The sequence below is a fragment of the Rattus norvegicus genome, chromosome 10 (genome assembly GCF_021556685.1).
Source record: "Rattus norvegicus strain SHRSP/BbbUtx chromosome 10, alternate assembly SHRSP_T2T, whole genome shotgun sequence".
NCBI lineage: Eukaryota > Metazoa > Chordata > Mammalia > Rodentia > Muridae > Rattus > Rattus norvegicus.
In genome coordinates, this window is record NC_141543.1 from 101,683,485 (window position 1) to 101,698,784 (window position 15,300).

A 15,300-nucleotide genomic window follows, 5' to 3' on the forward strand; every position below is an offset into this window, starting at 1 on the left:
GGTGTCAAAAGCGCCTTAGCTACCCCTGTGTTCTCTAAACTGTTGATTCAGGGTTTTTTCTAGAACAAACAAACAAAAAGCCTTCTTTCGTGAACCGTGCTGTTTGTCACCCTTCCCTTACTAAAGAGTGTATGTCTGATGTTTATCTGAGATCTCTGTCGCGCTTAGTCAGTCATCTGGCTCAGCCACCTACAGGAGCACGTTTCCTTAAATCAGAGACGCGTGGACTCTACAGGAGAACTACATTACCCAGCAGGCCTCGCGCCTTTCGCAGGAAGGACGTCTGCGCACTAAGATACTCAGTTCCAAGTTTGGAGCTTTTAGCTGCCAGCCCTGGCCCATCATGTAGCTGCAGCACAGCCTTCCCTAACGTTGCAATTGGGGGAAAAATCACTTTCCAGACTGTTTTGCAAGGTGTGCAATTCCATCTTGACTCCCTGAAAGTCCATCTGCTGCATCGGTCAAGAGAAACTCCACTTGCATGAAGATTGCACGCCTGCAGCTTGCATCTTTGTTGCAAAACTAGCTACAGAAGAGAAGCAAGGCAAAGTCTTTTGTGCTCCCCTCCCCCATCAAAGGAAAGGGGAAAATGTCTCAGTCGAAAGGTAAGAGCCTGTTTGCATTAGTTGCAAAAAATGCAAAGGCTTATGCATGCATTCATGAATGCATGGATGCAATTTTCGCCCGGCGATTGCATTTTTAAGTTTGAGGTTTGCCACAGCTCAGTTGCATTTCCTGTTTAGTGTGAGTCTTTTTTTTTTCTTTTCTTCTTCTTCTTCTTCTTCTTCTTCTTCTTTTTTTTTTTTTTTTTTTTTTTTTTTTTGCAGACACAGAGAGTTCCTGTAAGGCAGGGCTTGCAGCTCAGCTGTGCATTGACATTATTTGCATTCTTCTGCTAGGATTACCGAGCCTTTTTGCCTTTTGCACAGTCAGGAGGGATATAGCAGGTTGGTAGCGTCTAAGTGTGCAATGCTTTATATAATAGTTCATTTCTTTAGTATGCACGCATATTCAAAGTCATTTTGTGTGCAACAGGAATCCAAACTTTTGAAAAGTCTCGAGGTGAAGATGAAAGGCAAAACTCGCCCTAAACTAGTAGGAAATTTCTGTGATCTTATATTCTTTGGGGGAAGGAACCACTGCGGTGCCAGCGTTCAGCTTACATTTTTATTGATTTCGCTTTGGACATTAGGCAACTTTTGATTTTTAAGGGAAGTAAAGGTGAAGTGTGGAGAGCAGTGTATTATTTAAAAAAAAAAAAAGTCTTGCTTTTCCGAGATTTTGTACTTTGTGTCAACTGCTTGCAGAGGTGAAGACTCAAAATGTGTTTGGCCCTTTGGAAGATGCTTTTGCGCCTGGGGGAGGACTTTAGGGGGTGAGCAGCGTTATTTGTGCGCATTGTATCAAACCTGAGCCGACTACACTGTTTCATTGGCAACTACAGTGAAATTTTGTAAGTGTGTAACTGCTTAGACTTGGTAGGAAGTTCTATAATAGGTCAGAAGTTCAGGACTGTGGTTGCCTTTTTCTTTTTCAAATTTAATTAATTAAAAAAATGTTTTGTAAGGCTGTATTTTGCAAACTTACTGATGTTCTGTAGCTGGATTAAAAAATAAAAGAGTCCTGCATGGTGTCACTGAAGAGATGCGTAGGCGCCCGTGAGACCTTTAATGACTTGTTTCAAGAGCAATCTTCCTTGACATAGAGAAATCTGGTGGTATCTGAGAAATGCCCCAAAATGAAGAGGTCTGCTAGGTTACCTAAGAACACCACTAGAGCAAGATCTGGGGATATTAAAGTATCCAGTAAGCTTTTTGCCACACTGCGTTTGGAGTTGTGATACCATTTAATTCTACCTGATGAACATGACGTATCTAATCCCGTGACAGAAGGGATTGTTCTTCAGAATTTAAAGGAAGACTGTTTATGGTCGTTTGTTTCGTGTTCCAGGTCAGGGGAGGAGGAAATATTTTAACTGTTTCAGAAATGTGCAGATGAACCTGGGAATTGGCATTTCTTTTTTAAAGGTGTGGATATTCCTTAGCTAGGAGAATCTCAAAATCTTGAGCAGAGAAATCAGAGTGTACAAGAGTCAGTCCATGCGGTAGCAATACTAAAGAAATAACTCCTAGTTACTTTGTATTTGGTAAACATTCACTCATTCATTCAACTCAGCTTAATATATGTATGTATGATATCCATGTTTATGTCTGTATACATGTATGCATAATTATACATACATACACATGTATATTTGCATGCATGTGTTATGTGCATAGAGTTTGGGGGGGTACACGAGAATATTTAAAATGAAGTCTTTTTCTTCAAGAATTACCGTCTGGTTTGAGAAAGTGAGAATGTGAGGACATTTTTGTGACACAGACAGCAGTAGGGATTGGGCAGCGAGATGGCCCAGGACGTAAAGGTTGCCAAGCCAACCTTACTTCCATCCTCCAAAGCCAAACGGTGGAAAGAAACTCCTCCAAGTTGTCCCTTGACCTCCACATGTGCACCATGCACACCCCAGACACACAGAATAAGTAAACGGAATTATAAAACAAAATTTAAAAGCCCAGCTATTGAAGAGGCACAGGGCTACCATGGTTCAGAGGCCACAATGAGTCTTTTATTTGGGGAGTTGTAAGGACACTGCGGGAAGAAGGTTATATGTCCTATGATCCGGAGGACACCTCACCATCACCCAATTTGAACCTTGGGCTATACATTAACTTCCTCTTGCCATAGTTTTTGGGCTTACTTGTAAGATAATTCCTTTCTCAGCAGGTCTTTTTTCCCCCCTTTGGAAGCTAACAGGGAGGTATCCACTCTTGATCATGGACCAGGGGTGGGTGGTCCTTCAAGTAATTTATGCAGATGAGCTTTCCCAACCAGACCTTGCTTGCAAACTCTATCTGGTCTGAACATGAGGCCTTTTGTCCAAAAGGAAAATTATTGGTGGAAAGATGTGGGCAATCATTTCAGAAATGGCCAAGGAGCCTTGGCCTGGTCTTTTTATGTGGACTACGCCTGGCTTAGCAGGGCTGTCTTCAAATAGCCAAAAGCACTCTTTCTTTCTTTTTTTTTTTTTTTTTTAATTCTTCTTTTTTTCTACTCAGTTCCAGACTTCTAATACTCTAGCCAGAAGAAATGGGAGGAACAGTGAGAGGTGGGCACAGTCTCCCAGTATTGAAGAATTTAACAGCGTGTTCAATTCGCGAACCTTTACGAACTTTTCAGATCACTATAATTCGGTTTTTACAGACCTCTAATTTAAGGCATAGCAGAGGCAAAGAATTACAGACTGCCCAGGAGCTGGAAGGACTGGGCTCCTTCTCCCTAGCCTTTTTACCAACAGTGAGATTCCGAGAAAGAATTTTCTTAAAAAGAGATTCTGTTTTCCACAGTTGTAAGTTTAGGTGGTATGTTTCTCAGCTTGTTTGTGTTAGCTGTCTGGGGTTGAGCTTTTTCTTTTTCAAATATTAAAGCAGTAGTGTGCCTTTTGAGGAAATCTGAAGTGTAAGTTAACAGGAAGGGTCCAAGAGAGTGCCGGAATTCCTGAATATTACAGGAAGGCAAGCCACAGGAAAAATGTGTCATCTACACTACCCGGGAGAGAAAGCTATTGTGATCGGCCAGAATGGTCTTCTGAGGAAGAGAGGGAGGTCTAGCATCTCCTGGTTTACCTGAAAATATATAAACTTGACCCCTTTAGAAACCAGTCTTTCTTGCTTCGTTTTCTATTCACCTTGGGAAAAAAAAAAAGCCCCACAAAACAATATGATCTTATTTTAGTTGAATGTAGTCATAAGTAAGTCATGTAAGATATGCTCCCAAGGCGTACTTGGAAAATGGCAGGGGCCATCTCAACCCTCCTGCGTTAATCTCTGCTCCTGTAATTCACTCCCCCCAGGGGGGCACCAGATGTGTACACTGCTCATTCAGTGTACATGCCTTTGTTGGGTCATATCAGGCAGACTTGTCATGCTTGGCCTGTAATCTGAGCCGGTGTGTTTTATAACTCTGTCGGTCTCAGGACACCCAGGCAGAATTGGCACCTTGGGCCTCCTGTTTGTTTTGTGTTGGTGTTGCTTTCTGTCCTTTCTAGCATGGTGTGCATGTGCGTATGTGTGTGTTGGTGATGCAGTTTCTGGACACGAGGGTTGAGATTCTCATTCCTCTGTTTTTCACAGACTAATGCCTTTTTTTTTTTTTTACCCCCCCCCCCCCTCAATCTATTAAAACCTAAAAAAATCTACATGGAGTAGTTTTAAAACTTAAAATATTTATGAATAGTACTTCTTTTATTATAGGAATATTTGATAGAAAAGGAAAACAAAAATGTCTAATTGCTGTAGAGTACATTGTGACATGCACTCTTTAGGCTTTTGGGCTGTGCCCATGTGTCGGAAAAAATGCAAACTATGTAGCCCACGAGTGGCTACTAGACTGCTTTTTATTTCCCCAATGTACTATGAATTATGTCTGAGTCCACGTCTCTTTACATTGCAATATTCAGTTCCACTTCATTTGCTTAAATAGAATTAAAGGAATTTGAGTACCTGTTTACCTCAATAGCGCACATTGCCACATGTTCCTGGGCAGACGATGGCAAGAGACTAAATTCCAGGAAGTCAACTGCAGATTGTGAGTGTCTGATTCTCCTTTATCCCCCAATATTTTCTCTCTATTTCAAAACTAGGCTTTGATTATCATTATTATAGAAATGGTCCATGGTCGTTGAAAAATTTAAACCGAAGAGAAAATTCATGATAAGAAGACTGAACCTGAGCCAACTTTTGATGCTGTGCGTCTTTACTCCTAGAACTAGGTAGGCAGGGGCAAGTGGGTCTCTGTGAGTTCAAGAGCATCCTGGTCCACGTAGTGGGTTCTAGGTCAGCCAGGGCTGTATAGTGAGTATATCAAAACACACACACACACACACACACACACACACACACACACACACACACACAACTTCACCTCAAACTTCTCAGGGATAATTACTGTTCATTTTTGATGACTAACTTTGTATACACAGTCTTACATGTGTTATTTTACTGTATGGGATATTTTTCTTAAAGCCTCCCATGACACTTGGCTGTCTTCCAACATTAGCACACAAACAGTGGCCTCATTCTTTGTCACAGTTGTGTATTTTAACTTGTAAGGGCACAGCCATACACTCAAGTCTTCCGTGAACTTTCACACAGTTGCCATCCTATTTGCGGGCATAAGTGGCATTGCAAGGAATTCTTTGGAATTAGATTATTGCACAGAAGCCCAATTCATTCATTCATTCATTCATTCATTCATTCATATTTAAAAAATCATTCATTCTTTCTTTTTTTAAAGTTTGTATTAGAAACATTCTCATATGGTATCTTTTTTTTTTTCCCCCCCGGAACTGAGGACCGAACCCAGGGCCTTGCGCTTGCTAGGCAAGCACTCTACCACTGAGCTAAATCCCCAACCCCATATGATATCTTTGTGATGGCATTTTTCACCTCCCCCAACCCCTCTCAGATCGTCCCCACCATTCAACTTCAGGTTCTTTCTCTCTCTGAAAACAAAAACAGAAACAAAACAAAATCAAGATGGGCAAAGTACAAAAAAAAAAAAATCAATAAAATAAAACAAAAAAAGGAGCAAAACAAGAACCAAAAAAAAAAAAAAAAAAAAAAAAGAACCAAAAAAAAGGAGCAAAACAAAAAGCAGAACACACACACACAAGACATACACACACATATACATACACACATATACATACACACATACACACACACATACACACACACACACACACACACAAACACACCCCACATATGCACCCCATGGTGTCTGTTTTGTGCTGACCAACTACTTTTTGCAACTTGATAAATGGTATTTATATTTGATTCCTACTTACATTTTTTGAAGTAGTAAGTTGAAAATGTTCATTTTTCTTGACATTTCTGTTTCATTTGGTTTTTCCCCCCTCATAAAATATATCTTTAACATTTCACATAAAGGTAAAATTACTTTTATAGTTAGGCTTTAAAACCTCAAGACTGTAGAGGTTAGATAATCATATGTTGGAACTTCGGTTCTGTACAAGTGAATGGTTTCAGTCCTTGATAAGTTCTAATTTTATTTTTTTGACCATAGTGTCTCGTGTACACATCACATATTTTACAATGTAAACTCAGTGTGTTTACACTGTCCATTGCTGTCCAGACCCACGGGGAAATAACGAAGATAAATTATAACGATCGACTCTGATTTCCAGACTGAAAAATACTCTTATTTCTGGGCGTGTCGAGTTCTAACGACCTCTACAGAGAAAAATAGCTTTTCCCTAGTTTTGTAAGTAATTTTTATGCAGCACCTGTGGACCTTGAGCGAAAATAATGAGTTGTTTCAGTTTTAATTACAAGGCTAATTCCGGGGAACAGTTGATTTCAATTTACACTGTTAAAACAATTAAGGCTACAGTTGAAATTGGTGAGCACCCAAGTTAGGAGTCAGGCAGGTGTGACAGATTCTTTAGCTAATCCTGAGGAAGCCTGCCTGCTTGCGCATTCTGGGATGACCTGATAAGATTTAAGAACAGGGGGCTGGGGATTTAGCTCAGTGGTAGAGCGCTTACCTAGGAAGGGCAAGGCCCTGGGTTCGGTCCCCAGCTCCGAAAAAAAAAAGAACCAAAAAAAAAAAAAAAAAAAAGAACAGGAAAAGAGTCACCTGAACGGGTTTGTCACTGAGCAGGCCAAGGCCTTAGAATGAGTTTGGTGATTACAGCAGCACAGGTAAAGGTGACTTGTGATTCTTGGTCCAAAGTTCTTTTCTCTGAGCTACAGAGCGACGTGGTTCATCCACGTTTGAACTCCTCCCTGCTCCCTCAGAATTTAGTGTACTTTACGGTTTTTTTTTCCCATTTGTTTACTTTGTGGGGAGCAGACTGGGGGGTGGGGGACTGGTGATAAAATCATCAGAGCTTTTACTCTTCGCCCAAGAAATGGTGATCCATGAATTATGGTGGTTGGATTTCTTACCAGTTCTCTGCTAAAAGATATATTTTGCAAATGCTCCCGTTGCTTACCGAGTAGGGCCGTGAGCTTTAAGCTCTGTAATTACTGTTTGCCTTTTATGAACTAGCTCCTTTTAAAAGATCTGGCTGGGTAGGTAACCTTCTCATATGTTTGTGCTTCTGTAACTCTTTCAATGTTCTGTTTCGTTTATCCAATAACTGGTGATCGGTGGTAGGCAAATGCATTCTGAAGTTATTTTTTTCATCAGTAAGGGTGGTTGTCATTCCCTCCCCTAAAAGGTTTGGGGTAATTAAGCTGTAAACACAGTTGCCTTTTCTCTTCCTTGTTTGCATTCAAAGTCTCATTATCTCTTTGCTTGATCATTTGGAAGCTGCAAAGATAGCAAAAGGATAGTGACTGAAGACCGGGTCCTTCCTAGAGAGCCCTTTAAACAGGTTTAAAGGTTGCGTGGTCCTTTATCAACTTCTTGTTTTAAAAACTTGAGAGGTTGGGGACGATGGATCAGTAGTTAAAGAGCGCTTATTCTGCCTCCAGCTCTTGTTTCAAGCCTCCAGCACCCACATACAAACTGTGCAGGATTATAAGTCCCCGTGTCCCTAGCATCGCTTGGTAGAGGGAGACAGGTGAACTTCAGCGCTCCGTGGCCAGAGAGCCTAGACTGAATGCTGCCTTCTGGTCCAGTGAAAGAAAGATCTTGTCTCAAGGCAATAAGGTGACAAGCCGATAGTCCTCCGCGTCTACGTTGAGTACGTGCCTGGGTATGTACCTGCGCGCTTACGGACGTGTCACGCTTGGGTAGCGCACACATATACAACCCATGCAGACACAAGCACGCACGAACAAAGCAAATGGGAAAAGTGACACGCCAAGGATGTTGCTCGGTGGTGAAGGAGGTGCTTAGTAAGCGGCCCCAAGATGAACGGCCCAAAGGAGATAGTTGGTGGGACAGAAATGAGTGTCTCCGTCGTCCCTCGCTGCTTTCGTTTTCTATGGAGCTTTTGAAGGGTTATTAGAAGCAATTGAGAAAATGTTAGCAGTAGGCTTCCCTCCAATAAAACAGATCTGCGAGCACAGCCGCTCAATCCTGTGATTCCTCACTTCCGCCTTGACTGCCACCGAGGCCATTGGCCACCCCTGCCTGCCTGGATTGTGTTCCCTCAGAGGACCTTCCGTCCCTAAACTTGTCTGTGAAGTTTGATGTCTAGACAACTCGCCTGCCCTTTCCACTTTGAAGAGGAGAGTCAGGGAAGTCGATCACAAGCTCTTGTTACTCTGTTCGCTGTGCTCCGAGTCGAGTACTAAATGGGCAGCTGTGCTTTTTAGGATGTACGCCTTACCTCTGTAAGCGCCTTGGGCTCAGTCTTAGAGGTGGATCCCTCCGTGCACAGCGTTTCGAAATGCTGTCACCCCTAACCAACTCCACCATCCTCTCTATGTCACTTTTTGCTGTGGTCCCTTTTCATGTGTCACGTTTGGAAATATCACATAAGTCCCAGGGTCAGATGCTAGAAGCCTTACTTTACAAATGAGCAAATTGACTCTATGTTTTCCCTCATGCGGCTGATGGGAAGTGGAGGGGGCAGGAAGCAGGAGACGATAAATAAATAAATAAATAAATAAATAAATAAATAAATAAATAAATAAGGCCATTTCCCATGCTTTAACCGGCAGCCAGAAAACTACGACCGCTGTGGCACATCCTATGAGCTAAACCGATTCCCTGTTCATTTTTGGTAGTGCCAAGAATGTAACCCAGGGCTCCCTGCCCTCTATGCCTGCCCTGCTGAGCTTTATCCCGGCTCTAATTTAAATTTTTTAAACTGACACCTCACATGTAGGGTGCGGTATAATAATTCAATAAATACATACAAGGAGCGCTGATGAAGTTCAAGTAATTGTCTTTCCTCTCCATTTCTGTGTACTGAGGACCTTTACACTCTGCTTGGCTGGTTATTTTGAGATGTATAATTTCTTTTCAACTGTACGTGCCCTACCTCGGGTCAGGACAGTGCAAGTCATTCTTCCTGGGCTAGGGATTGAAGCTCTATTGATAGAGTGCTTGGTTATCATGCACAAGGGCCCGAGTTTGATCTCCAGCACTGCCTAAAAGGGGCTTGGGGGTGCACACCTGTAATTCTATCGCTTAGGAGGTCGAGGCAGGTGCATCGGAAATTCAAGGTCTTCCTTGGCTACATAGAAAGTTGGAGACTAGCCTGAGCTATATGAAACTGAATTTCAAAGATAGATGATAGAAAATAGACAGATTATAGATAGATGATGGATGATAGATAGATAGATGATACATAGATGATACATAGATGATACATAGATGATACATAGATATACATAGATAGATGATAGATGGTAGATAGATAGATGATAGATGATAGATAGATGATAGATGATAGATAGATAGATAGATAGATAGATACATAGATACATAGATACATAGATGATAGGAAACAAACGTCAAGAAGAGGGGATAACTGCTTGCATTATACTATATTTTACTTCTTATTACCAGTTTTCAACAATTGCAAATAACCACAAAATGATTATTTTGTGGCAAGTGAAGGAGATATAACATCCAAATTCAGTGCCCACAAGTAAAGTTTTATAGTTATGATTGATTAGTTCCTGTGGCTGGTGTTAGCACCCCAGTATTGGGATGGAGTAGTTCTAACAGAGATTCTGTGGCCCACGAAGTAGAAAATATTGGCCATTTGTCCTGGTCTGAAAACGTTTGCTCCGCCGACTTCACTCAGGTGGGTGGCGTCAGTGGGGTCTCGTTATGACAAGGCTCACAGGCCGCCGCATTCCTCCTTGACTTTGATGGGACATTGTTAACCTGGATCATCCTGGCCTGCCATTCCTCTGGCTACCTCTTGGGCCCAGCTCACAGGAAATGTCTGAGTGGCCTTTCTCCTAGCGATGAGAATGTAGGTCGATGCTCATTTCTGCCCAAAGCAGCCACGCATTTCCTTTAGCCCGGTTCGGGGGTCCTTTCCCCTTCCCTGTGCGGCGCGCTTCCTGTTGGCTTTGCAGCCTTGAGAAGTCGCCCATTCATTTTCCTCCCCATGGTCTCCATCCTTTCCTCGATCCCGTGGTTTGTTAGAAAGTGCGTCCACAGTTTCACGCTCTCGCCCAGACGTCTGGGCTTAGTTGATTTTCCTCACGACGTGGCCCAGAGGCTCCATCGATTCCTTTGTGTGGTGATGAAAGCCTTCTTCCACGCTCGAACATTCTCCTTGCTACATGGAGAGTTTTCAGGTTCTCGTCTTCTGAAAATGCTGGAAAGTTTGCTTACGATTATCCCTAAAACCTGTGGCTTGTGTAATGGCAGCTTCTTGGTTATGCTGTGAGTGTCCCTTTGCTTATAAGAGTTACTCAAGTCGGGGTTGGGGATTTAGCTCAGTGGTAGAGCGCTTGCCTAGCAAGCGCAAGGCCCTGGGTTCGGTCCCCAGCTCCGGAAAAAAAAGAAAAAAAAAAAAAGAGTTACTCAAGTCATGTGCGCTCTGTATTTAAGAGGCATGATTGTCATAAAGGTTCTGAGAGGGAAGGAAGGTGAAAGAGAGACATTTTGGCAGGACGAGACTAGATATTTTTTAACGTGCCTTGATTAAGAGACATACAGGGAAGGAACTAGTTTTCAGGAGTCCAGAAGGGGGCGCTGCTGTGAGTTCTCTCCGTTTCAGACACTGTGCTTCATGATGCCTGTGAATTATATCGATTCTTGCTCAGTGAGGTGATATCCCATTTTGTAGATGGGCAGACCGAGGCCAGAGAGGCTAAGAACTCAGATGTTAGACTGACAGTAGCAGAGCGGAGGTTGTAGTCAAGGTCAACGGAATTCCCGAACCTGAGCTCCGATCTATTCCGCTTTGGAACTGCACCTCCAAAGTCAATTTGCAAAACCCCATGCACAAAAGCAATGGTTGCAGATAGAAAATTTGACCTGACTCCATAGGGGCTCAGATGGATTTGTGCATGCCTGGGTCCAGTTTGGTAGTTAAGAGGGGTGTTCTGTGGCTTTTTATAAGTTCTTTTAGACATGACTCTAAGTGTCTGTTGAGTGGAGAATGCTGAGTCTGACTCATTCTGATTCTACATGTTGAACTCCAACATACACTTCTCTTTGGTTGAAAGAGGCTGATTACAATCGATCAGCTGACTGGTATTGATGAGTATCTCCTGGAAGTTTATGTTAAAACATTGGTAACAGATGGTTTCCTTCGCTGTTCGTAGGTTGTACCATCAAGAAACTGAATCGACTCAAACCTTGTGTGTGTTGTGGTGTGTGTGTGTGTGTGTGTGTGTGTGTGTGTGTAAATGACAATGCTTTAAACCAGAACATAGCCAGCCCCGGTTCCCTTTTAGCTTAGCTATTTCCTTTTCTTCCTGGTTATTTCTATAGAAATTTATCAACTGCAATTTCCTTGAAATTATGAATAAGCCTGTCTTCCTCTTGTATTGGACAGTGTGAAGAAACATGAGATTACATCTGTGTAGCTGAGAAGGTAGAAGGAGCTGGGAATGACTACTTATTTTTTTTATTTACTTTATTATTTGAGACACACTTTCATTATATAGCCCAAGCTACTTTTGAGCTAGCTATGAACAAGAAATACTTTTGGACTCCAATGGGCTAGCATTGAACTTGTGGTGATCCTTCTGCACCCACGGCGCTAAGTGCTGGGGTGGCAGCGCTAAGTGCATGCCAGCTATGCATCGCCCAATGACTGCCTTCTGGTCTTTTCTCACAGCTGAAGCTGAGTAGCCATGCCCATGTAGATATTTAGCCTCTTCTCTTATCCTCTCTCTTCTAACCACACATGAGGCAGGAGGTCTTAGGCATAAGAAGCAAGGCTCTGAGGGACCATTGGGAGCAGGCTCATAAGAGCCAGTGGATACACAGAAATAGCTCTTCTGGGGCGTTTGAAAAGGATGCATTGCGCACTTACTTCCCTTTTAATTTACCCCTTTCCAAACTCCATACCCACGTTGCCATTTGACAAGCAGAGCAAAACCCAGAGCAGTCAAGTCCCACAGACTGGACCGATCTAAAAGGGAGGCTCCGGTATTGAATTTGTTTGGACCGAATCCACATACAGACTTTTGAAAAGCTGGCGGGAGAGGTGTGGCTGGGTAAGTGTGATGCTGGGGAGATGGCTCAGCAGGTAGGAGCATTTGCTGCTCTTGAGAAGGACCTGGGTTCAGTTCCCAGCAGTCACACCATGACTCATTATCTCCAGCTCCAGTCTATTTCCTGCCTTCTTCAGGCTCCCACGAACACCGGTCATGCATACGGTGCCCATACAAAACACCCTGCACATAATAATAAATCTTTTAAAAAAAATACCGTGCAGGGCGGAAGTGGAGAAAATACACTTGATTCTACTTTTCTCGTTATTCACTAGGAAGCCTTGAAAAAATCCACTTTAACCCCAAGTGGCTCCTGACACTAATTCATGGAGCTGTCAGGGAGATTAAACAAGGTCGTGCACGCTATATACAGTGCTCTCCGTGTTTGACCCGCTGTCATTTTGCAAGCGCTCACTGAGGGCACGTCTGTGTTTGAGGTACTCCACTAGAATCAACCATCACTCCATAATCACATTTGTCCCACTCTTCCATGCCCCTCAGCCCTTAAAGGCATTCTCACGCAGGAGGAGATAAAAAATGTTCACAGTTAAGTTCGTCTAGCGCTCGGGTGCCGGGTGGATAACAAGGAGGCTAGGAAAGCCCTCCTAATTGGTATGGGAGTGGTCACGTGATCTTCGGAGTCGATGAGGATTTGAGTCCCTGATCCAAAAGTAAAAGAGAGGAGGAATCTTGACTCTAATATCCAGGGGCAGCGACCGAATGCTGGTATAGGCAGGGCACTTGCTCAGAAGAATACTCAGGCAAAGGAAAGTGCAAAAGAGAAAAATGACCAGGAAAATACCTGGGTAAAGACCCCCTGTGTCTTTTTGAAGCACTTCCTTGTCCGCAGCAAGGTAAACGGGGTTCTGTTTGTAAGTGGCATGCGTCCTGTATCTTGCTTCTAGATGGGCTTTTGCATTGTAGGAAATCCAGGAAGTCTAGAGGTTAATAGTTGAGCAAGTCTGTCGTATCAGCCAGGTTTATAGGCGCTCTGTAATTATATAAGCAAACTGTTGGTTCAATAATCAGCGTCTTGCTGGGTCAGGGAACATTTTCCAGAGCACGGTTGCCGGTACAATTTTCATTTTTTATAACCTACTCACATGCGAGCTTCAATTTCTTTGTACCTTTCTCTTTTTCCAGAGCCGTTTGCCGGAGGAGCGAAGTCATACACTATACTTCCGAATTCTCACTTTAGAGTGGAGTTCTAGAAGCTTCTTTCTCTTACTGACCTTATCGAGACAGTCATATGCGCGTGCATATCATTTATCTCTTAAACTGTATTTTCTGGGGGTTACCGGTACATATTATAATGGCACATCTAGTGACATAGTTTCTAAAAAAAAGAGTACAGTTTGGAAAATAGATGATATTTTGTAGAACTGATAGATTAAATTGTTTCCTTTCGCTAGTTCAGCTTCAAAACCCAAGTGACCTTCTGCTCTCAGACTCGAAATGGGCTTTTTTTGTCCAAGAACCCTGCACTTAGTCAGCATCCTTTCTCTTCCCTGACTCTGTTCAAAGTTAGAAGAGTGCGTAAGGGGTGAGGTGAACCACTCCCAGGAGGAGGTGTGCCAACCTCAGGGCTGGTTCGCCTCATCTTGCTGAGCAGTTACAGAAAATGTCAAATGCAGCCAGGTGCAGAGGACACGCGAACCATAGTGTTTCTTTCAGGTTGCTTGCCCAGTGATCTGTGAGATTTTGTTCTTGGGCGAGCTTCTGTTTATATAGGGGAAGTAGGAGAGGCTGCAGATTACAATTTTGGAAGTGGTTTCAGAAAAGAATTGAGATGTTTTGATGTGTTTGAGTTAGAATATTTTCTCCATCCTGAAATTCAATCTTTTTTTTTTTTTTTTTTTTTTTTTTTTTTGGTGAGTGCTTTTGTGTTTCTCTCTGTGTGAATGTGCATCTGTGTGTATGTTGTATGCACGTGAGTAGGTCTGGGCATGTGCATGGTTGTGTGCGCGCGCACGTTGGGTGACTCACAGCTTCCAGCTTCAGGGAATCTGGTGCCTCCGGTCTCCTTGAACACCTGCACTCCTGCACTTTAATGTGCATGCATGTGCACATAATTAAAAAAAAAATCACATACTTCTTAAAAAAGAAAAAAACTTTGGTAAGAGAAAAGTCACCTATCTAGTTTCTAGAGACAATGGCTTTTACTGTCCTGGGGCTCACTGATCTGGCTAGACTGGCTGGCCCAGAAGCTCCAGAGACCAGCGTGTCTCCTCCTCCCCAGCACTGGTATTACAAGCATGAACCACTACAGTCGGCTTCTTTGTGTGGGCTCTGGGGATCGAGCCTTGGTCTTCACACTTGCGTGGTAACCACCTTTTCAATTCTTGGATTTCAGTCTTTCTGATGTTATGTGTCTAAGAGAAAGTTTCTGGTCAGCATTGAGGTGGCAAGGCTTGGAAGGCTGGGTCTTTCTTGGTTAGAGCATTCCTGACCAGCTTAGCCTGATCCTGTGCACCTTGCATAGTGCTTTGTGGATACAAAGACAGAGTCCTATGTCTGCCCTCTAGAAGCCTGCTGTCTTGTGGGGTGCATTTGCATGTTGAGGCTGCCGGGACAAAGTATCACATGTTGGTGTGGCTTGAATCCCAGATATTTAATGTTTCCTAGATCTGGAGGTTGGAAGTCTGAAGTCAAGCTGGTGGTAGTTTTGCGTCTTCTGAGGGATAGGGTGGCTGTCTGTGTTTCTCTCCTAGCTTCTGGTGGTTTATTGGCAAGCCTCCAAAGGCCCTTCCTATGTAGACTCACCACCCAGATCTTTACCCTCCAAGTCACATGGCATTCTACCCTGTCTGTGTGTCTGGATTCAAAATGTCCTCCCCCCCCCCCTTTTTTAAATAAGGGAACTAGTCATACTGCAACAGGGGCCCACCCGATTCCAGGGTGACATCATCTCAAGTAATGACATGTAACCACCCTGTTTTCCAGTTAGGTCACATTCTGAGGTGTTAGTAGTTCGGGTTTCAGAGCATTAAATCTTGGAGGACGTGGCTCAGCCTATGACTTGGGGGGGGGGGGACAAAAATGCAGCAAACCTATGCTAGCCCGCGTGATAAGCAGGTAAGGTAAGGACAGAATGCTTTAAGGCATGTGGGAGACCGGGAAGCCTGTCCGCAAG

At 43.2% G+C, this 15,300-nt stretch overlaps 1 protein-coding gene across 2 annotated transcripts in view; it reads left to right on the forward strand.

Annotated features, from left to right (window-relative positions):
* Positions 1–482: 482 nt before the first annotated feature.
* Positions 483–15,300, forward strand: part of Map2k6 (mitogen-activated protein kinase kinase 6) — a 114,429-nt gene continuing 99,611 nt past the window's right edge. Inside the window, 1 exon segment of one of the 2 annotated variants that reach the window (NM_053703.3) lies at positions 483–605. In NM_053703.3, coding sequence (NP_446155.1) covers positions 590–605 — 16 coding nt within the window. In that variant the 5' untranslated portion in view covers positions 483–589. 2 annotated transcript variants of the gene reach the window in all.